Genomic DNA, 21473 nt, shown 5'->3' with positions numbered 1-21473 from the left:
GGGGATTGAAAAAGGGGGCGAGGATGGAGGAGAGAGTTCACGGTCTGAAGTTGTTGAACTGAATGTTAAGTCCAGAAGGCTGTAAGGTGCCTAATTGGAAAAGATGTACTTCCAGTTTGCATTGGGCTTTTTAAAAAATTCATTAACTTTATGGGATGTGGGCTTCGCTGGTTGGGCCAGCATTTATTGCCCATCCCTAATTGCCCTTCAGAAGGTGGTGGTGAGCTGCCTTCTTGAACCGCTGCAGTCCCTGTGGTGTAGGTACACCCATAGTGCTGTGATGAAGGGAGTTCCAGGATTTTGATCCAGCAACAGTGAAGGAATGGTGATATATTTCCAAGTCAGGTTGGTGAGTGGATTGGAGGAGAACTTACAGGTGATGGTGTTCCCATCAATCTGCTGCCCTTGTCCTTCTAGATGGTAGCGATCGTGGGTTTGGAAGATGCTGCCCAAGGAGCCTTGGTGAATTCCTGCAATGCATCTTGTAGATGGTGCAACCTGCTGTTTGTCGGTGGTGGAGGGAATGAATGAATCCACCTGCCTGGATGAGTGCAGCTCCAGAAACACTCAAGACATTTAACACCATCCTGGACAAAGCAACCCACTTGATTGGCACCCCATCCACCACCTTAAACATTCACTCCCTCCACCACTGGCACAGTGACAGCAGCATGTACCTTTCAAACCCATAACTTCTACCATCTCGAAGGGCAAGGGCAGCAGACACATGGGAACACCACTTGCAAGATTCCTTCACCACCCTCACCCCAAGCCCCACACTATTCTGACTTGGAAATATATCACCGTTCCTTCACTGTCGCTGGGTCAAAATCCTGGAACTCCCTCCCTAACAGCACTGTGGGTGTACCTACACCACATGGACTGCAGCGGTTCAAGAAGAGGGCTCATCACTACCTTCTCAAGGGCAACTAGGGATGAGCAATAAATGCTGGCCCAACCAGCGAAGCCCACATCCCGTGAAAGAATAAATAAAAACCCTGTATGCTAACTTTGTGATTCAGGAACCAGGACACCCAGATCCCTCTGTACCACCGAGTTCTGCAATCTCTCCCCATTTAGATAGTATACTGCTTTTCTATTCTTCCTGCCAAAGTAGACAACATCACATTTTCCTACATTATACTTCATCTGCCAAAGCTTTTCCCATTCACGTAACCTATCAACGCCCCTCTGAAGATTCTTCGTTTTGTTAGGAACAACGTATAACTTTAACTTTATTTTGGATTTATATTTGTGTGTTAAGGAAGGTGGAACATGGTTTCAGTTTCAGCGCAACACATCAGGGAGGGGGAAAGTTACCTGAACACTTTGTATCAGGAGGCAGTCACATCACTTAGGATAGAGTGTTCTGATTTGGCCAGTGGTCAGGGACAGGAGGGTATGACTGCAAGTGAGGACAGAAGCCTTGACGTTTGCAATTGTCCAATAGGTTTGAGGTTCTTCCACTTGTTTGGATGAGAGTGGGGGTGCAGGGTGGATGAGCTAACTGGCCATGGCACCATGGTACAGGAAGTCATTCAAGTTGGGGGGACTAAAAGGAATGTAGTTGTAGTAGGGGACAGTATAGTGAGGGGGATTGACACCGTTCTCTGTAGCAAAGAGTGGGAGTCCAGACGGCTGTGTTGCCTGTGCAGCACCAGGATTCGGGACATCAGCTAACAGGCTGGAGATGAACTTGCAGTGAGAGGGGGAGGATCCAGTTGCCATGGGCCAAGTAGGTGGCAAAGACTTAGGTAGAACTAGGAAAGAGGTTCTGTATAGAGAATGAGAAGCTAGGCACTAAATTAAGGAGAAGAACCATAAAGATGGTAATCTCTGGATTATTACCTCAGCCGTGTGCAACTTGGCATAGGGTACATAAAAGGCTGGTGTGGGTGAAGTGGGTTCCAGTTTGTGGGGCACAAGCACCAGAACTGGGGCAAGTGGGGGCTGTAACTTCGGGATGGTTTACTCCTGAAACACGCTGGGACCAGTGTTCTAGTAAGCCACATAACTAGGGAGGTAGAGACGGTTTTAAACTAAATAGTGGGAGCAAGGGATCAAATCTGGGAAGGTGTGGAAAATCAAAGAGTAGGGAAAAGGCAAGAGAGAAAGGTATTAATATGGGAAATGATAAACTGATATGACAGGAAGGGGCAGGGAGTACAGGGAGTACAAATCTAAGAGTAAATCAGCCAATACCTGGAGTATTGTGTGCAGTACCTGGAGTATTCTGTGTAGTTTTAGGCTCCTTATTTAAGTAAGGATATACTTGCCATAGAGGGAGTGCAGAAAAGGTTCATCAGACTGATTCCTGGGATGGCGGGACTTATGGGGCAGGCCATATAGGAGTGAGATGAGGAGAAACTTCGTAACTCAGAGGGTGGTGAACCTGTGGAATTCTCTACCACAGAGGGCAGTGGAGGCCAAGTCACTGAATAAATTTAAGAAAGAAATAGATAGATTTCTAGACTCTAAAGGTATCAAGGGGAAAGGGAGAGAGCAGGAGAATGGCATAGAGATAGGGGATCAGCTATGAAGGCCAGCTTTCACTCTGGGATCTGACTTGTCCAATATTAACATCTGTTGGAATCGTAATAATATCCTCTTCACAACTTTCTTTCCTACCTATCTTTGCATTGTCAGCAAATTTGGCTGCAATACCTCATCCAAGTCATTCATATAGATTGTAAATAGTTGAGGCCCCAGCGCTGATCCCTGTGGCACTCCAGTCATTACAGTTTGCCAACCTGAAAATTACCCATTTACCCCAACAGTTTCCAATCCTCTATCCATGCTAATATGTTATCCATGACACCAGGAGCTCTCATCTTGTGTACGAACCGTTAATGTGACACAATACTGAATGCCTTTTGGAAATCCAAATATACTACACCTATTGGTTCTCCTTATCCATCCTGCCTGTTACATCCTCACAGAATTTTAATAAGTTTGTCAAACACTACTTCCTTTTCACATAATACAATCAAATCGAGTCAACATGGTTAAGATATTCTAAGTGTCCTGCTACTACCTCCTTAATAATGGATTCTAGTATTTTCCCCATGACATATATTAGACTTACAGTTGCCTGCTTGGCAAATTGGATCCAAAATTGGCTTAATGGCAGGAGGCAGAGGGTGATGGTTGAAGGTTATTTTTGCGACTGGAAGCCTGTGTCTAGTGGCATAACGCAGAGTTCAGTGCTGGGTCCCTTGCTGTTTGTAGTGTACATTAATGATCCAGACATGAATGTAGGAGGTATGATCAGTAAGTTCACAGATGACACAAAAATTGATGGTGTGGTGAATGGCAAGGCGGAAAGCCTTAGATTACAAGATGATATAGACGGGCTGGTCAGGTGGGCAGAACAGTGGCAAATGAAATTTAATCTTGAAAAGTGTGAGGTGATGCATTTTGGGAGGACTAACAAGGCAAGGGAATACACAATGAATGGTAGAACCCTAGAAAGCACAGAGGATCAGAGGGACCTTGGCGTGCATGTCCATAGATCCCTGAAGGCAGCGGCACAGGTAGATAAGGCGGTTAAGAAGGCATATGGGATACTTGCCTTTATTAGTTGAGGCATAGAATATAAGAGCAGGGAGGTTATGTTGGAGTTGTATAAAATGTTAGTTAGGCTAAGCTGGAGTAAGTGTGCAGTTCTGGTCGCCACACTATAGGAAGGATGTGATTGCACTGGAGGGAGTGCAGGGGAGATTCGCCAGGAGTTGCCTGGGCTGGAGCGTTTCAGCTATGAAGAGACACTGGATAGGCTAGGGTTGTTTTCCTTAGAGCAGAGAAGGTTGAGGGGGGACCTGATTGAGGTGTACAAAATTATGAGGAGCATAGATAGGGTAGATAGGAAGAAACCTTTCCCCTTAGTGGAAGGGTCAATAACTAGGGGGCACAGATTTAAGGTAAGGGGATTTACAGGAGATTTAGAGGGGATTTGAGAAAAGGTTTTTTCACCTAGAGGGTGGGTCGTATCTGGGACTCACTGCCTGAAAGGATGGTAGAGGTGGGTACCCTTACAACACTAACACTTGAAACACCGTAGCATACAGGGCTAAGGGCCCAGTGCTGGAAAATGGGATCAGAGTAGATAGGGGCTTGATGACTGGCATGGGCACAATGGGCCGAAGGGCTTCTTTCTGTGTTGTAAAACTCTATGACTCTTTGACTATGACTACGCTTTCTGTGTCCCACCTTTCTTGAATAGTGATATTACATTTACATTTTTCCAATCCTCTGAGGCCTCTCCAGAACGTGGGGAATTTTGGAAGATTATAGCCAAACATCCACTCTGTAGCCACTTCTTTGAAGACACTCAGATGCAGTCTAGCTGTTCCACTTGTTGCCTTTAGTCCCATTAGTCTTCGTCGTACATTTTCTCTAGTGATTGTGTTTTTTTAAGCTCTTCCCTCCCTTTTGCCCTTTGATTTTCTACTAATTTTGGGATGCTTTTAGGATCTATTGTGAAGACAGTTACAAAATACTTGTTCAAAGTCTCTGCAATTTCCTTGTTTCCCATTATTAATTCCCCAGTCTCACTCTCTGGGTGACCAACGCTGACTTTAGCTAGTCTTTTCCTGTTTATACACTTGCAGAATCTTTTACTGTCAGTATTATATTTCTTGCTAGTTTACTATCATATTCTAGTTTTCCCTTTATTTTTAGTCATCCTTCACTGGTTTCTAAAATTTTCTGAATCTTCTGGCCTACCACTAATTTTCATAGCACTGCACACCTTTACTTTCAATCTTATACCATCCTTAGCCTCCTCAGTTAACCAGAGGTGGTGCATCCCTCTCATAGAATCTCTTTTTCTCAATGGAATATATTTGTTGAGAGTTATGAAATGCCTCCTTTAAAAGGCCTGCCACTGTTTACCTACTGTCATAACTTTTTACTTATTTTCCTAGTCCATTTTAGCCAACCCTGTCTTCATACCTTTGTAATTGTCTTTATTTAAGTTTGACACTACTTTCAGACCCAAGGTTCTCACCCTCGAACTGAAATTGAAATTCTACCATTTTATGATCACTCTTGCCAAGTGGATCATTTACAATGAGAGCATTAATTAATCCTGTTTCATTACACATCACCAGGTATAAAATAGCCTGTTCCCTGGTTGGTTCCAAAACATATTGTTCTAAGAAACTGTCCCAAATGCACTTTATGAACTCATCCTGCAGGCTGCCTTTGCCAATTTGATTCATCCAATCTATGTGAAAATTAAACTCACCCATGCAGCACCTTTCTTACAAGCCCCCATTATTTATTGATTTATATTCTGACCTACAATGTAGTTACTGTTAGGAAACCCATAAAGTACTTCCACCAGTGGCTTCTTTCCTTTGTTATCTCTTATCTCTATCCAAACTGATTCTACATCTTGATCTTTGAGCCAAGATAATTTCTCATTACTGTACTGATTTAATCCTTTATTAACAGAGCTACCCACTTCCTCTTCCTGGCCTTCTGAAATGTCAAATACCCTTGAATATTTAGTTCCCAGCCTTGGTCACCTTGCAACCATGTCTCTGTAATGGCTATCGTATCATGATGACACCAAAATAGGTGGGAAAGTAAGTTGCAATGAAGAAATAAGAAATTTACAAATGGATATGGACAAGTTAGGTGAATGGGCCAAAATTTGGCAGATGGGGTTTAACGTGGATAAGTGTGAGGTTATCCATTTTGGTTGGAAAAATTAAAAGGTGACTTATTATTTAAATGGAGAGAAACTTCAGAATGCTTCAGTGCAGAGGGATCTGGGTGTCCTCATGCATGAATCGCTGAAAGCTAGTATGCAGGTACAGCAGGTAATAAGGAAGGCAAATGGAATTTTGGCATTTATTGCTAAAGGAATAGAGTATAAAAATAGGGAAGTGTTGATGCAACTGTACAAGGCATTGGTGAGGCCACACCTGGAGTACTGCACAGTTTTGGTCCCCTTACTTGAGGAAGGATGTAGTTGCATTGGAGGCGGTTTAGAGGAGGTTCACTAGATTGATTCCAGAGATGCGGGGCTTGTCTTATGAGGAGAGATTGAGCAGTTTAGGCCTATACTCACTAGAGTTTAGAAGGATGAGAGGAGATCTAATTGAGGTAGATAAGATGGTAAAGGGGGTGGACAAAGTAGATGTGGAGCGGATGTTTCCCCTTGTGGGGCATTCTAGAATGAGAGGCCATAGTTTTAGGCTAAGGAGTGGTAGATTTAAATCAGAGATGGGGAGGAATTACTTTTCTCAAAGGGTCGTGAATCTGTGGAATTCACTACCTCAGAGTGCAGTGGATGCTGGGACGCTGAATAAATTTAAGGAAGAGATAAATAGATTTTTAATGAGTAACGGGTTGAAAGGTTATGGGGAGAGGGTGGGAAATTGGAGTTGAGGCCAAAATGAGATAAGCCATGATCGTATTGAATGGCGGGGCAGGCTCGAGGGGCTGAATTGCCTACTCCTGCTCCTAGTTCTTATGTTCTTATATCTGTTTATTTCTATTTGTGCTATCAATTCATGCATCTTGTTGTGAATGTTGTGTGCATTAAGATAAAGACCCTGGATGAAAAATCAGTTAAAACCAGTGGAAAACTGCAACTGAATCTATTTCCCTATCCTGAACCTAGTTACAGATGCTCTTGTGTTTTCACATTCTGTCCTTTCCTGTCACACTCTAGTTATTATTATCCATATCACTAACCAACACTATTGGCTTGTCTTTTCTGTTAACTTTCTAAGTATCCCCTCATGTTAACCATGCACCCTACTATTTAGCTTAAAGTCCTCTCTACAGCCTTTTTTCTACAACTCAGCGTGGTTCAAGTGAGGCCTTCTCAACAGTACAGCAGCCTGTTCGCAAGTGCTGGTGCGAGTGCCCCTTGAGTTGAAACTGATTTCTCCAACACCAATCTTTGAGCCACACATTCAACTCCCTGACCTTATTCCCCCTAGGACAATTTGCTGGTGGTTCAAGTAGTGGTCCAGAGATTATTACCTTTGTAATTCTGCATTTTTAATTTATCTCCTAGCTGCTCATACTCCCTTAGCAAAATCTATTCCTTAGTCCTACTTACATCATTAGTATCCATGTGAAGCACAACAACTGGATCCTTCCAACTTATTCCAAGCAGATATTCCAAACCCTGGCACCAGGCAGGCAACTCAACCTTCAGGACTCATGTACTCAGCTCCAGAGACAGTATCTATCTCCCTAACTCTACTGTCCATTACTACAACTGCAATCTTTTTTATGCCCCAAACTTGAATGCCTCCCAGCATCACTGTGCTATGGTCAGTTTATTCCTCCTCCCTGCAGTCCCCGCTCTCATTCACATAAACTGCTAGAACATCAAACCTGTTGGACAATTGCAAGGACTGAGGCTCCTCCATTGCTACCTTCCGGATCCCCATACCTGACTCATTCAGACACATCCTCCTGTCCCTGACCACAAACCAAATCTGAAGTATCTAACCTAAGGAGTGTGACTGCCCCCTGGAACAAAGTAACATTTCCCCTCCCTGATGTATCACAGCATCCAAAGCTCAGGCTCAAGCTCATCAACCCAAAGCCAAAGTTCAAGCTGCAGACACTTACTGCAACGGATCACACTGGGGTCCTCTATGTCACAGGGCTGGTAATCCCGAGGCCCAAGCTAATGCTCCGGGGACATGGCTTCAAATCCCACCATGGCAGCTGGTGGAATTTCAATTCAATGAATAAATGTGGAATTGAAAGCGAGTCTCACTAATAGTAATCATGATAACCATCATCGATTGTCATAAAGACCCATCTGTTCCACTAATGTCCTTATAGGGAAGGAAATCTGTCGTCCTTACCTGGTCTGGTCTACATGTGACTCCAGACCCACAGCAATATGGTTGACTCTTAACTGAAATGGTCGAGCAAGCCACTCAGTTTCAAAGGCAATTATGGATGGGTAACAAATGCTGGCCTTGCCAGTGACACCCACATCTTGTGAGTGAATGAAGAAAAAATAATAATTAGGGTTTCAATTTAGAAATAAGGCTCAACTTCTAATTGGTTTTAACTGGTTCGGCTATACATTTAAAACAGTACTATTTTCTCCCTGGCACTAGTTTAAACTAATGTCCCAGAGAAAATGAAACCTGAAAACTCACCAATCACTTTCTATCTATCAATCAATCCGGGCCTGATTCAGGTCTCTGGAATGTCAGCTTGTATAAATACAGGAGGTTTTTGCTAACATGAGAGGAGGAAGAGGAGGAGGAGGAGGAGGACGACGAGGACGACGAGGATGATGACGAGGACGAGGACGAGGACGAGGACGACGAGGACAAGGACGACAAGGACGAAGGTGACGACGAGGATGAGGACGAGGAGGAGGACAACGACGAGGATGACGACGAGGACGAGGACGACGAGGATGACAAGGAGGAGGAGGAGAGCCCCTTACTCCACATGTTAGCAAAAACCTCCTGTATTTATACAAGCTGAAATTCCAGAGAACTGTGTCAGGCCCTGCTGACAAGAGAGCCAGTTCTAACTAGCTGATTAATTAACTGTTCAGCTGCTCTGAGCAGGTCGCTTCTTTATCACTAAGACTGAAAGGAACTACAAGTTAATACCAAAGTTAAATGCTAAATGCAACTTTTGACTAGAGTTTAGAAAGTGATCAACCCTTAAAACACTTAGAATTTCCTCACTCACCAAATTAAAGGAGGGCATTATTAACTTGCAGAATGGGCAAATAATTAGCAAACAAAATTCAGCACAGATAAATGTGAGTTAGTACATTTTGGGAGGAAGAATAGGAAGGTCACATTACTTGGAAGAAGCAAGTCTAGGTGCGGTAGAGGAACAAAGGGATCTCGGAGTATAATTTTTTAAAATTCATTTACAAGATGTGGGAGTTGCTGACTAGGCCAGCATTTATTGCCCATCCCTAATTGCCCTTGTTCAGAGGGCATTTAAGATGAACCACATCAGTGTGGATCTGGAGTCACATGTAGGCCAGACCAGGTAAGAATGGCAGATTTCCTTCCCTAAAGGACATTAGTGAACTAGATGGGTTTTTACAACAATTGGCAATGGTTTCATGGTCATCATCAGACTTTTAATTCCAGATTTTTCTTATTGAATTCAAATTCTGCCATCTGCCATGGCAGGTTTTGATCCCAGGCCACCAGAGCATTACCCTGGGTCTCATGGATTACTAATTCAGCAACAATACCTCTACATCAACACCTCCCCTAAGCGCATTATTAATGAAAAATTCACCACAAGGTCATAAAAAGGCAAATCAAATACTGGGTTTAATTTCTAGAGTAGGGAACTTATACTAAATCTGTATTGAACATTGGTTAGATCACACACAGAGTATTGTGTATAGTTCTGGTGCAATACATAAAATGAATGTGGAGGTACTGGAGAGGGTGCAGAGAGTATTTACAAGAATTATATCAAATATGCATGGGTTTACATATCAGGAAATGATTGACAGGCTGGGTCTCTTTTCTCTTGAAAAATGAAGACTGGGGGGTGACCTAATAGAAATCTTTAAACTGATGAAAGGTTTTCATAGAGTGGATACAGAGAGAATGTTTCCACTTGTGGGGAAGGGCAGGGCTAGAGGCCATCAATATAAGACAGTCAGCAAGAAATCCAATAGGGCATTCAGAAGAAAATTCTTCACCGCCTAGTATAGATGCTTTTCAGGGGAAGCTAAACAAGGATATGAGTTAGAAGCAAATAGAGAGTTAGGCAGATAGATTTAGATGAGGAAAGATAGGAGGAGGCTCAAGAGGAGCATAAACACCAGCATGAACTGGTTAGGCTCAATGGCCTGTTTCTGTGCTGTGAATCCTATATAATCCGATGTAAATATCATAAAGAATAGCGGGTACCAACATCGATCCCTGGGTGGTGGGGGGGCACCACTGCACACTTCAATGCAGTCTGAAAACAAATGCTCACCATTACCCTCTGCCCACTTATACATTATGTGGTGCACAGTGACAACCCTCACCTCTGAGTCAGAAAGTTGTGCAATGAAATCCCATTTCAAAAATTTCAGCACAGAAATCTAAGATGACACTCCCAGTGAAGTACTGAGGGGGTGATGAACTGTTAGAGGTGCCACCTTCCAAATGAGATGTTAAACCGAGCCTTTCTCTGCTCTCAAAAGTGGAATAGATTTCAGGAAACTACTTTGTAGAAGAACAGGGGAGGTAATCCTGGTGCCCTGGCCAATATCTATTACTCAAACAACATCACTGAAACAGATTACCTGGCCATTATCAGAGTACTGCTTGTGGGACTTGCTGTGTACAAATTGACTACTGTGTTTCTGACATTAAAAGAGTGGCTGCACTTCAAATATAGTTCAAATGTAGTTCATTGTTGGTAAAGCACTTTGAGATGTCCTAAGGTTGTGAAAGGTGTTTATATAAATGCAAATTTTTGTTTGCTTTCACGAACTTTTAATGATTTCTGTGCTTCATCCTATAAAACCCTCTGCTCCTCCATAGTTCATAGCTTCTCACCTTTTAAAATACACTCTGGTCTAACTTTATTGTGTCCAAAGTGGATCACCTCCCTTTTCAACACTAGTTTTGTCCACTCACTTAATCGATCAATGTCAATTTGTAATGTTCAACTCCAATCTACATTATTTACTGTGGCATCTAATTTAATGTTGTCAGCAAAATTAGATAAAGTGTAGCTGAGGTAACTTGGAGTTTGGTGAGGGGAGAGTTCGGTGAAAGTGGGGGAAGGAGGTATTTGTTTCGTTTTTCGATCTTTCTCACCCTGTGGGCATTGGTTTCTGCTCTACTACAGGGAAAGGAGCTCACTTTTTGGTGAGTATCTGGTAAGTGGGTAAGTTCTAGTCAATCCCCAAGGTTTAAAATAACACACAAATTGGTGGTAAAGGTACAAAAACATATTAAAAAGCAACATAAGTAAGTGATTAGCATAATTAAGTAGTTATTTAAAACACATTAAGGATGACAGGACAGGTGATGTGTCAAGGCTGCAGCATGTGGGAGCTCCTGGGTAACATTGTGATCCAGGGTAAACACGTCTGCAGTAAGTGTTTGTGGCTCAAGGAACTTCAGCTCAGAGCCATTGAGCAGGAGGCCGAGCTGCAGACATCAGGGAGGGAGAAGTTACCTGGATGCTTTGTACCAGGAGGCGGACACACCATTAGGACAGGGTCTTCTGATTTGGTCAGTGGTCAGGGACGGGGGCTGCAGCAGGTAAGGGGACCCAGAGGGCAGAAGAGCAGGTCTGTCAGTCTCTGCAAATGTCCAATAGGTTTAAGGTTCTCTCAGCTTGTTTGGATGAGAGCATGAGCTGAGGCTAAATGAGGAAACTGACCATGGCACCATGGTACAGGAAGCCATTCAATTTGGGGGAGCAAAAAGTAATGTAGTGGGATTAGGGGACAGTATAGTGAGGGGGATTGACACTGTTCTCTGTAGCAAAGAGTGGGAGTCCAGATGGCTATGTTGTTTGCCCAGTGCCAGGTTTTGGGACATCTGCTCAGGGCTGGAGAGGAACTTGCAGTGAAAGGGGAGGATCCAGTTGTCATGACCCTTGTAGGTACCAACGACATAGGTAGAACAGGGAAAGAAGTTCTGCATGGAGAATATGAGGAGCTAGGCACCAAATTGAAAAGCAAACCTCAAATCACAGAATCACAGAATCACACAGTGCAGAAGAGGCCCTTCGGCCCATCGAGTCTGCACCAACATGTGAGAAACACCTGACCTACCCACCTAACCCCATTTACCAGCACTTGGCCCATAGCCTTGAATGTTATGACGTGTCACGTGCTCATCCAGGTACGTTTTAAAGGATGTGAGGCAACCCGCCTCCACCATCCTCCCAGGCAGCGCATTCCAGACTGTCACCACCCTCTGGGTAAAAAAAGTTTTCCTCACATCCCCCCTAAACCTCCTGCCCCTCACCATGAACTTATATCCCCTTGTGATTGACCCTTCAACTAGGGGGAACAGCTGCTCCCTATCCACCCTGTCCATGCCCCTCATCATCTTGTACAGGTCGCCCCTCAGTCTTCTCTGCTCCAACGAAAACAACCCAAGTCTATCCAACCTCTTCATGAATGTTTCATCCCAGGCAACATCCTGGTGAATCTCCTCTGCACCCCCTCCAGTGCAATCACATCCTTCCTATAATGCGACGACCAGAACTGCACACAGTGCTCCAGCTGTGGCCTCACCAAGGTTCTATATAACTCCAACATGACCTCCCTACTTTTGTAATCTATGCCTTGATCGATAAAGGCAAGTGTCCCATATGCCCTTTTAACAACTCCACTAACATGCTCCTCCGCCTTCAGAGATCCATGGACACACATGCCAAGGTCCTTTTGTTCCTCAGAACTTCCTAGTGTCATGCCATTCATTGAATACTCCCTTGTCAAATTACTCCTTCCAAAGTGTATCATCTTACACTTTTCAGGGTTAAATTCCATCTGCCACTTATCTGCCCATTTGACCATCCCGTCTATATCTTCCTGTAGCCCAAGACACTCAACCTCACTGTTAACCACCCGGCCAATCTTTGTGTCATCTGCAAACTTACTAATCCTACCCCCCACATAGTCATCTATGTCATTTATATAAATGACAAATAATAGGGGACCCAGTACAGATCCCTGTGGTACGCCACTGGACACTGGCTTCCAGTCACTAAAGCATCCTTTTGTCATCACCCTCTGTCTCCTACAACTAAGCCAATTTTGAATCCACCTTATCAAATTGTCCTGTATCCCATGTGCATTTGCCCTCTTTATAAGTCTCCCATGTGGGACTTTGTCAAAGGCTTTGCTGAAATCCAGATAAACTACATCAACTGCACCACCCTCATCTACACACCTGGTCACCTCCTCAAAAAATTCAATCAAGTGTGTTAGACATGACCTCCCTCTGACAAAGCCATGCTGACTATCCCTGATCAAACCTTGCCTCTCCAAGTGGAGATAGATTCTCTCCTTCAGAATTTTCTCCAATAGTTTCCCTACCACTGATGTGAGACTCATTGGCCTGTTACTACAGAGTTCCCTGGCTTATCTCTACAACCCTTCTTAAATAGCGGAACCACTTTAGCTGTTCACCATTCCTCTGGCACCTTCCCCGTGGCCAGAGAGGAATTAAAAATTTGGGTCAGATCCCCTGCGATCTCCTCCCTTGCCTCCCTCAGCAGTCTGGGACACAAATCATCCGGACCTGGAGATTTGTCCACTTTTAAGCCTGCCAACACCTTCAATACCTTGTCACTCCCTATATCAATTTGCTCAAGAACCTCGCAGTCTTTCTCCCCGAGTTTGATACCTTTATCCTCATTCCTCATTCAAAGATTATAATCTCTGGATTATTACCTGAACTGTGTGAAAATTGACATATGGTACATAAAATTAAAGAGATAAATACATGGCTCAAAGATTGGCATGGGAGACATGGGTTCAAGTTTGTGGGGCACTGGCACCAGTACTGCGGAAAGTGGGGGCTGTACTGTTTGGACAGTTACACCTGAACCGTGCTGGGACCAGTGATCTTGCAAACCGCATAACTAGGGAAGTAGAGAGGGTTTTAAACTAAATATTGGAGGGAAGGGATCAAATGGCGAAAGATGTGACCATAAGACCATAAAACGTAGGAGCAGAAGTTGGCCATTCGGCCCATCGATCCTGCTCTGCCATTCAATGAGATCATGGCTGATCTGATAATCCTCAACTCCACTTTCCTGCCTTTTCCCCATAACCCTTGATTCCCTTACTGATTAAAAATCTATCCATCTCAGCCTTGAATATACTTAACGACCCAGCCTCTACAGCCCTCTGCGGTAAAGAATTCCACAGATTCACTACCCTCTGAGAGAAGAAATTCCTTCTCATCTCTGTCTTAAATGGGCGACTCCTTACTCTGAGATTATGGCCTCTGGTTCTCGGCTCTCCCACAAGGGGAAACAACCTCTCAGCATCTACCCTGTCAAGCCGCCTAAGAATCTTATTTATTTCAATAAGGTCACCTCTCATTTTTTTAAACTCCAATGAGTACAGGCCCAACCCATTCAAACGCTCCTCAGAAGAAAATCCCTCCATACCCGGGATCAACCTAGTGAACCATCTCTGGACTGCCTCCAATGCAGTCCCCTTAGATGAGGGGACCAAAACTGTTCACAGTATTATAGATATGGTCTAACTAGTGCCTTGTATAGTGTCAGCAAGACTTCCCTATTTTTATACTCCAATCCCTTTGAAATAAAGGCTAACATTCCATTTGCCTTGCCTATTACCTGCTTTTTGGGATTCTTCAAGAGGACCCCCAAATCCTTCTCTGCTGCAGTTTTCTTCATTCTTTCTCCATTTAAATAATATTCATCTCCTTTATTCTTCCTGCCAGAGTGCATAACCTCACACTTTCCCACATTATATTCCATCTGCCAAGTTTTTGCCCATTCACTTAACCTGTCTTTATCCATCTGTAGGCTCCTTGTATCATCCTCACCACTTGCCTTCCTACCTATTTTTGTGTCTTTCTCAAACTTGGTGATAGTATATTCACTTCCCTCATCCAAGTCATTAATATATATTGCAAATAATTGTGGCCCCAGCACTGATCCCTGTGGCACTCCACTAGTTACAAGGTGCCATCCTGAAAGTGCCCCCCGTATCCCAACTCTCTGCCTTCTATTAGTTAGCCAATCCTCTATCCATGCTAATATACTACCCCCAACACCATGGGCTCTTACCTTATCAAGTAGGCCTGTGTGGGGTACCTTATTTAACGTCTTTTGGAAATCCAAATACATTACATCTACTGGTTCCCCTTTATCTATCCTGCTTGTTAACTCCTCAAAGAATTCTAATAAATGTGTCAGGCATGATTTCCCCTTCATGAAGCTATGCTGACTCTGATTATGTAATTCTAAATGCTCTGCTATTACATCCTTTATAATAGACTCCAACATTTTCCCAGTGACTGGTGTTAAGCTAACTGGCCTGTAGTTACCTGTTTTTGTCTCCTTCCCTTTTTGAATCAGGGTGTTAATTTGGCAGTTTTCCAATCCTCTGGGACTTTTCCAGAATCTAAGGATTCTTGGAAGATTACTACCAGTGTATCCACTATCTCTGTAGCTACTTCCTTTAATATCCTAGGATGCAACCCATCCTGTGGACTTAACAGCCTTTAGCCCCATTAGTTTACCGAGTACTTTTTCTCTAGTGATAGTTAATGTATTTATCTCCTACACCGCCCCCTACCTTTTGCCCCATGATTATTTAGTATTTTTGGTATGCTATTAATTCCTCTACCTTGAAGACTGATTTATTTATTCAACTCCTCTGCCATTTCCTAGTTCTCCATTATTATTTCCCGAACCTCATTCTCTAAGGGGCCTACATTGACTTTGGTCTCTCTCTTCCTTTTTATATATTTAAAGAAGCTCTTACTGTCCATTTTTATATTACTTGCTAGTTTACCCTCAAAGTTTATTTTCTCCCTCTTTTTTTATTTTGCTCATCTTCTGTTGGTTTTTAAAACTTCCCTAATCCTCTTTACCAATAATTACCAATAATCTTTGCCACATTGCATGTTTTTTCTTTCATTTTGATACTATCCTTAATTTCCTTGGTTAACCGTGGTTGGTTTATCCCCTTCCTACAATCCTTCTTCCTCACTGGGATATATCTTTGTTGTGGGTCATGAACTAGTTTCTTAAATGTCTGCCATTGTTCATCAAACATCTTTTCTGCTAAACTCCTTTCCCACTCCACTCCAGCCAACTCTGCCCTCATTCCTTTTTTAATTACCCTTATTTAAGTTTAGCTTAGATGTTTCTGGACTAAGTTTCTCACTCTCAAACTGAATGTTAAATTCCACCATGTTATGGTCACAGTTTCCTCAGGGATCTTTTACTCTGAGAACATTTATTAAATCTGCCTCATTACATATTACCAGATCCAAAAATAGCCTGATCCCTGGTTGGATCCACAACATATTGTCCTAGGAAACTGTCCAGAATACACTCTAGGAATTCTTGCTCATGGCTACTTCTGCCAATTTGATTTTCCAAATTTACATGGAGATTAAACTCACCCAAGATTAATATAATGCCTTTTTTGCATGCCCTCATTATTGCCTGATTCATTCTCTGTCCGACAGCATAGCTACTGTTAGGGGGCCTATAGACTATTCTCACCAGTGTCTTCTTCCCCTTGTTATTTCTTACCTCCACCCATATGGATTCTACATCTTCTGATCCAAGATAATTTGTACTTATTCCATCTCGTACTAACAAAGCTACCCCACCACCCTTTCCGTCCTGCCTGTCCTTTCGAAAAGTCATATACCTGTGAATATTTAGTTCCCAGCTTTTATCTCCTTGTAACCATGTCTCCATAATGGCTGTAAGATCATACCTATTAACCTCTATTTATGCCATTAATTCATTTATTTTGTCCTGAATATATGTGCATTTAAGTAAGAGTAGAGACAAGGTAAGAGAGGGGAATAGTAATATGGAAAATTAGGGTCAGAGAATGGCAGGAAAGGACAGAGAGAAAAAAAACCTAAGAATGCACAAAGAATCAAGACTAGATGTTACAAAGTTAACAAGAAGACAAAACTAAAGGCTCTGTATCTGAATGCATGTAGCATTCATAACAAAGTAAATGAATTGATAACGTAAATCAAAGTAAATAAATATTATCTGATAGCCATTACGGAGACGTGGCTGGAAGATGACAAGGATTGGATATTAAGGGGTTAATGACCTTCAAAAATAATAGGAAGCTAGGTAAAGTGGAGGGGTAGCACTGTTAATGAAGGATGCCATTTGTGCAATAGTTAGAGATGACCTTGGTTGAGGAGATCAGGACATAGAATTGGTTTGGGTGGAGATGAGGAATAGTAAGGGAAAGAAGTCACTAGTGGAAGTGGCCTACAGCCCCCTAACAGTAACCACAATGTAGGACAAGATATACAAGAAGATATATTGGATGTTTGTGATAAAGGGATGGCAATAATCATGGGTGACTTTAATCTACATATGAACTGGAAAAATCAGATTGGCAGTAGTAGCCTGGATAAGGAGTTCATAGAATGCTTTTGAGATAGAGGAGCATGTGCATTCTGGAACCAACCATAGAGCAGGTTATATTAGAGTTAGTATTGTGTAATATGACAGGATTAATTAAAGGCCTCAGATAAAGGCACCCCTAGGTAGCAGTGGCCACAGTATGATTGAATTTTACATCCAGTTTGAAACGGAGAAGAGTGGCTCTAAGACTAGTATTTTAAACTTGAATAAAGCAAGCTATGTGGGCATGAAAGCTGAGCTAGCTGAAGTGAACTGGGATACTAGGCTAGGGGATTAACTAATAGAGAAGCAGTGGCAGACATTTAAGGGAATATTTCAGATTACTCAGAATAAGTACATTCCCACTATAAAGAAAAATTCTAAAGGGAGGATCCATCATCCGGGGTTAATTTAAGAAGTTAGGGAAAGCATCAAACTTAAAGGAAAAGTATATAACTATGCAAAAATAAAACTACTGCATTCCCACACTTTTTACTCCTCCCCTGTGCAGCAGAGCCAACCGCGGTGCAACAAATTTGGCTGTTGCTGCTTTCCCCTGAGAGGCCATTCCTCCCAACAGTGTCCAAAGTGGTATATCTGTTTTGCAGGGGAATAGCCACAGGAGATTCCTGAACTGCCTGCCTAGTCCTCTTGCTCTGCTTTGTGGTCACCCATTCCCTTCCTGCCTGTGGACTCTTAGCCTGTGGTGTGACCAGCTCTCTATACACGCTATCCACGATACTCTCTGCCTCGCGGATGCTCCACAGCGTCCCCAGCTGCCACTCCAGCTCCAAAGCCCAGGCTTCCAGGAGCTGCAGCTGGAGACACTTCCCGCACACATGCTGGCCCCGGGCACTGGATATGTTCCCGGCTTCCCACGTAGAGCACGGGGAGCACACCACAGCTTTGAGCTCTCCTGCCATGACTTACCCCTTTAAATTAAATTAAACCTTTTGGAAGATACTTAATATCGAATAATATCAATTACTCTAGGGCCCTTCTTCCCTGCTCCTTGTTGTTACAGAATATAGCCCTTACAAATGATAAACCACAAAATAAGACCTTAAAAACTATAAGCGATAAAAGTAGTAAATACTTACCCAGCCGTACTCACGGTACTCAAAGGATCACCTCGTTCCCTCCTCACCAAACTCCCTCAGTCACCACTCCAACTTAAGCACTCCACTGCAGCCCAAAGCAGCACTCCAGTGCAGACCTGCTGAACTTGTACGTTAACTCTTTTTATTAGCCAATTTATTGGAGTTTCTTGAAGGAGTTACATGGGCTGTGGATAAAGGGGAGCCTGTAAATGTGTTGTACTTGGATTTCCAGGAAGCAAAGATTACTTCATAAAATAAAAGCTCATGGTCTAGGGTGTGATATATTAATCTGGATAGAAGATTGGCTGGCAGAAAACAGAGTATACATGAAAGGGTCTTTGTCTGATTGGCAGGATGTGACAAGTGGAGTACTGCAGGACTCTGTGCTGGGGCCTCAGCATTTTACAATTTACATCAATGACTTAGATGAGGGGAGTGAAGGTATGGTAGCTAAAACTGCAGATGACACAAAGCTAAGTAGGAAAGTATGTTGTAAAGAAGACAAAAGGAGTTTGCAGATGGATATAGATAAGTTTAGTGAGTGGGTAAACATCTGGCAGATGGAGTATAATGTGGGGAAATGTGAAGTTGTTCGCTCTGGCATGAAGAATAAAGAAGCAGAGTACTACTTAAACAAAGAACGGCTGCAGAATTCTGAGGTGCAGAGGGATCTCGGTGTTCTCATGCACAAGTCACAATAAGTTAATATGCAGGTATAGCATGTAACCAAATAGGCTGATGGAATGTTATCTTTTATAAAGAGGAGAATTGAATGTCAAACTGAGGATGTTATGCTTCAGTTATACAGGGCACTGATGAGACTGCCTCTCGAATACTTTGTGCAGTTTGGGTTTCCTTATTTAAGGAAGGATGTAAATGTGTTGGAGGAGGTTCAGAGGAGGTTTACTAGATTGACACCTGTAATGAGTGGGTTGTCTTATGATGAAAGGTTGGACAGACTGGGCTTGTTTCCACTGGAGTTTAAAAGAGTGAGGGGTGAGTTGATTGAAGTATATAAGATCCTGAATGGTCTTGAATAAGGTGGACATGGAAAGAATATTTCCTCTTGTGAGTGAGTCCAGAACTAGGGGGCATTGTTTTAAAATTAGGGGTCACCCTTTTAGGACAGAGATGAGAAGAGATCTTTTCTCTCAGAGGGCTGTGTGACTTTGGAACTCTCTGCCTCGGAAGACCGTGGAGGTGGGGTCACTGAATATTTTTAAGGCAGAGGTAGATAGATTCTTGTTAGGCAAGGGAATCAAAAAGGTTATTGGGGTTAGATGGGAATGTGCAACTCAAAACACAAACAAATCAGCCATGATCTTATTGAACAATGGAGCAGGCTTGAGGGGCCGAATGGCCTACATCTGCTCCTATTTCCTATGTTTTGTATGTTCATCTTCATTATTTATAAATATAGCGAAAAGCTGAGGCCCCAGTACAGATCCCTTGGAGACATAACTAGTCTTCACTGAAAGTGGATAGGACACTTAGAAGGGTATGGAAAAAGGCCAGGCCTCCACATTTTGTGATGTTGTCGATTCATGGCCCACTTCCATTGTCGAATTGCCCAACCCCCACTTGCAATCGGGATGCTAGAGTTTACAGTGGCCATTGGGTCCACCTTGCCTATGTTAATGGAAGCTGTTTGATTGAGATTGTCCAATCTGATCCATTTGAAGTTTCACCTCACATAGATTGATGAAGAATATTTTTTTCAACAGGGTATTTGCTCACCGGAACGACCCCACTTTAGATGATCTCATCCCACAAGAGTATGTTCTGTACCTGTGTCCATCAGGTCCGCTCTGGGACAAGCTAATGGCATTCTGGACCAAAAGTCAACAACATTGTGGTCGGAATCAAGCACATGAAGTCTTCCCACATGTTACTCTCTGCCATTTCTTCACAGTAAGACAGTTTCCTACTTGTGGAATATTAGCAAAAGTCTTCAACATTGCTGATGTGATATCAACAGTTGTTTCCTTTATAGAAGCTTTAATATAGAATGACCAGCAAAATACATTAAGGTTTCTAATGAGGGATGGGCTAATTGAGTTGAATGGCTTCCTCCGCTACTTACCCTAGTGTGATACAGTGACATGCATATTGCATTAGTACAGTCAGACTTGCTGTGTTTAAAACTGCACTAGTACAGTCACAATCATTTTATATTCAAGACTGAGATAAACAAATTCTTCAACTATAGGGAGTCAAGAGTAATGGGGAATGGCAGTATAATGGCAATGTACTGGACTAGTGTCTAGAGCATTTGCCCAGGCCTCTGGACTACATGAATTCAAATCCATTGCAGCTGAGGAACTTAATTTAATTTAATAAATCTGAAATAAAAGACTAGTCTCAGTAATGGTGACCACGAAACTACCAGATTGTTGTTAAAATTCTAACTGATTCACTAAGGTCCTTCAGGGAAAGAAATCTGTCAACCTTACCCGGTCTGACCTTCGTGTGACTCTAGACCCACTGCAATATGGTTGACTCTTAAATGCGCTCTGAAATGGCCTAGCAAGCCACTCAGTTGTATCAAAACCATTACAGAAAAGTCACACAAAATAAAACAGGGTGAACTACCCAGCAACAACCGACAACAAAGGCAACCCCTGCCTAGTTGATTCTGCAAAGACTCCCTTAATAGCATTCGGGGCTTTGTGCCAAAACTGGGAGAGCTGTCCCAAAGGGTAATCAAGCAACAGCCTGACAGGGTCATACTCATCAGATCCTTATAGCAAATGCCCCACACTCCTCCATCACCAACCCTGGGTAAGCCCTGTCTCCCAGAAGTGGTGGCACAGTGATATATAGTTGGGAGGGAGTTGCCCTGGGGGTCCTCAACATTGACTCTGGACGCCATGAAGTCTCATGACATCAGGTCAAACATGGGCAAGGACACCTCCTGCTGATTACCACTTACCACCCTCCTTCAGCTGATGAATCAGCGCTTCTCCTTGTTAAACATCACTTGGAAGAGCCATTGAGGGTGGCAAGGGCAAAGAATGGGTGGAGAACTTCAATGTCAATTTCCTATAGTGGCTCATTAGCAAGACTACTGACTGTAACCACATGGTCCGGTATAGCCCCCACTCTACCATTACCACCAAGCCGGGGATCAACCCTGGTTCAATGAAGAGCGCAGGAGGGCATGTCAGGAGCAGCTCCAGGCATAACTAAAAATGATGTGTTAACCTGGTGAAGCTATAACACAGAACTATTTGCATGATAAACAACAGAAGCCGCAATAGCCCTGCATAACTGAAGCAT

The 21473-nt window shown here is 43.0% G+C and overlaps 1 protein-coding gene across 1 annotated transcript in view; it reads left to right on the top strand.

The window, feature by feature from the left end:
* The window catches only part of LOC144691915 (ubiquitin-associated and SH3 domain-containing protein A-like), a 231439-nt gene that overhangs the window by 41438 nt on the left and 168528 nt on the right, over nucleotides 1-21473 (top strand). Inside the window, exon 3 of the mRNA XM_078560489.1 lies at nucleotides 19919-20105. Within this exon, the coding sequence (XP_078416615.1) occupies nucleotides 19919-20105 (187 nt within the window). The remainder of the gene's footprint in view (nucleotides 1-19918; nucleotides 20106-21473) is intronic.

Source organism: Cetorhinus maximus, chromosome 16 (genome assembly GCF_964194155.1).
Source record: "Cetorhinus maximus chromosome 16, sCetMax3.hap1.1, whole genome shotgun sequence".
Lineage (NCBI taxonomy): Eukaryota > Metazoa > Chordata > Chondrichthyes > Lamniformes > Cetorhinidae > Cetorhinus > Cetorhinus maximus.
Note: the sequence above shows the minus strand (reverse complement) of the source record. Positions and strands in the feature narration are given on the sequence as shown.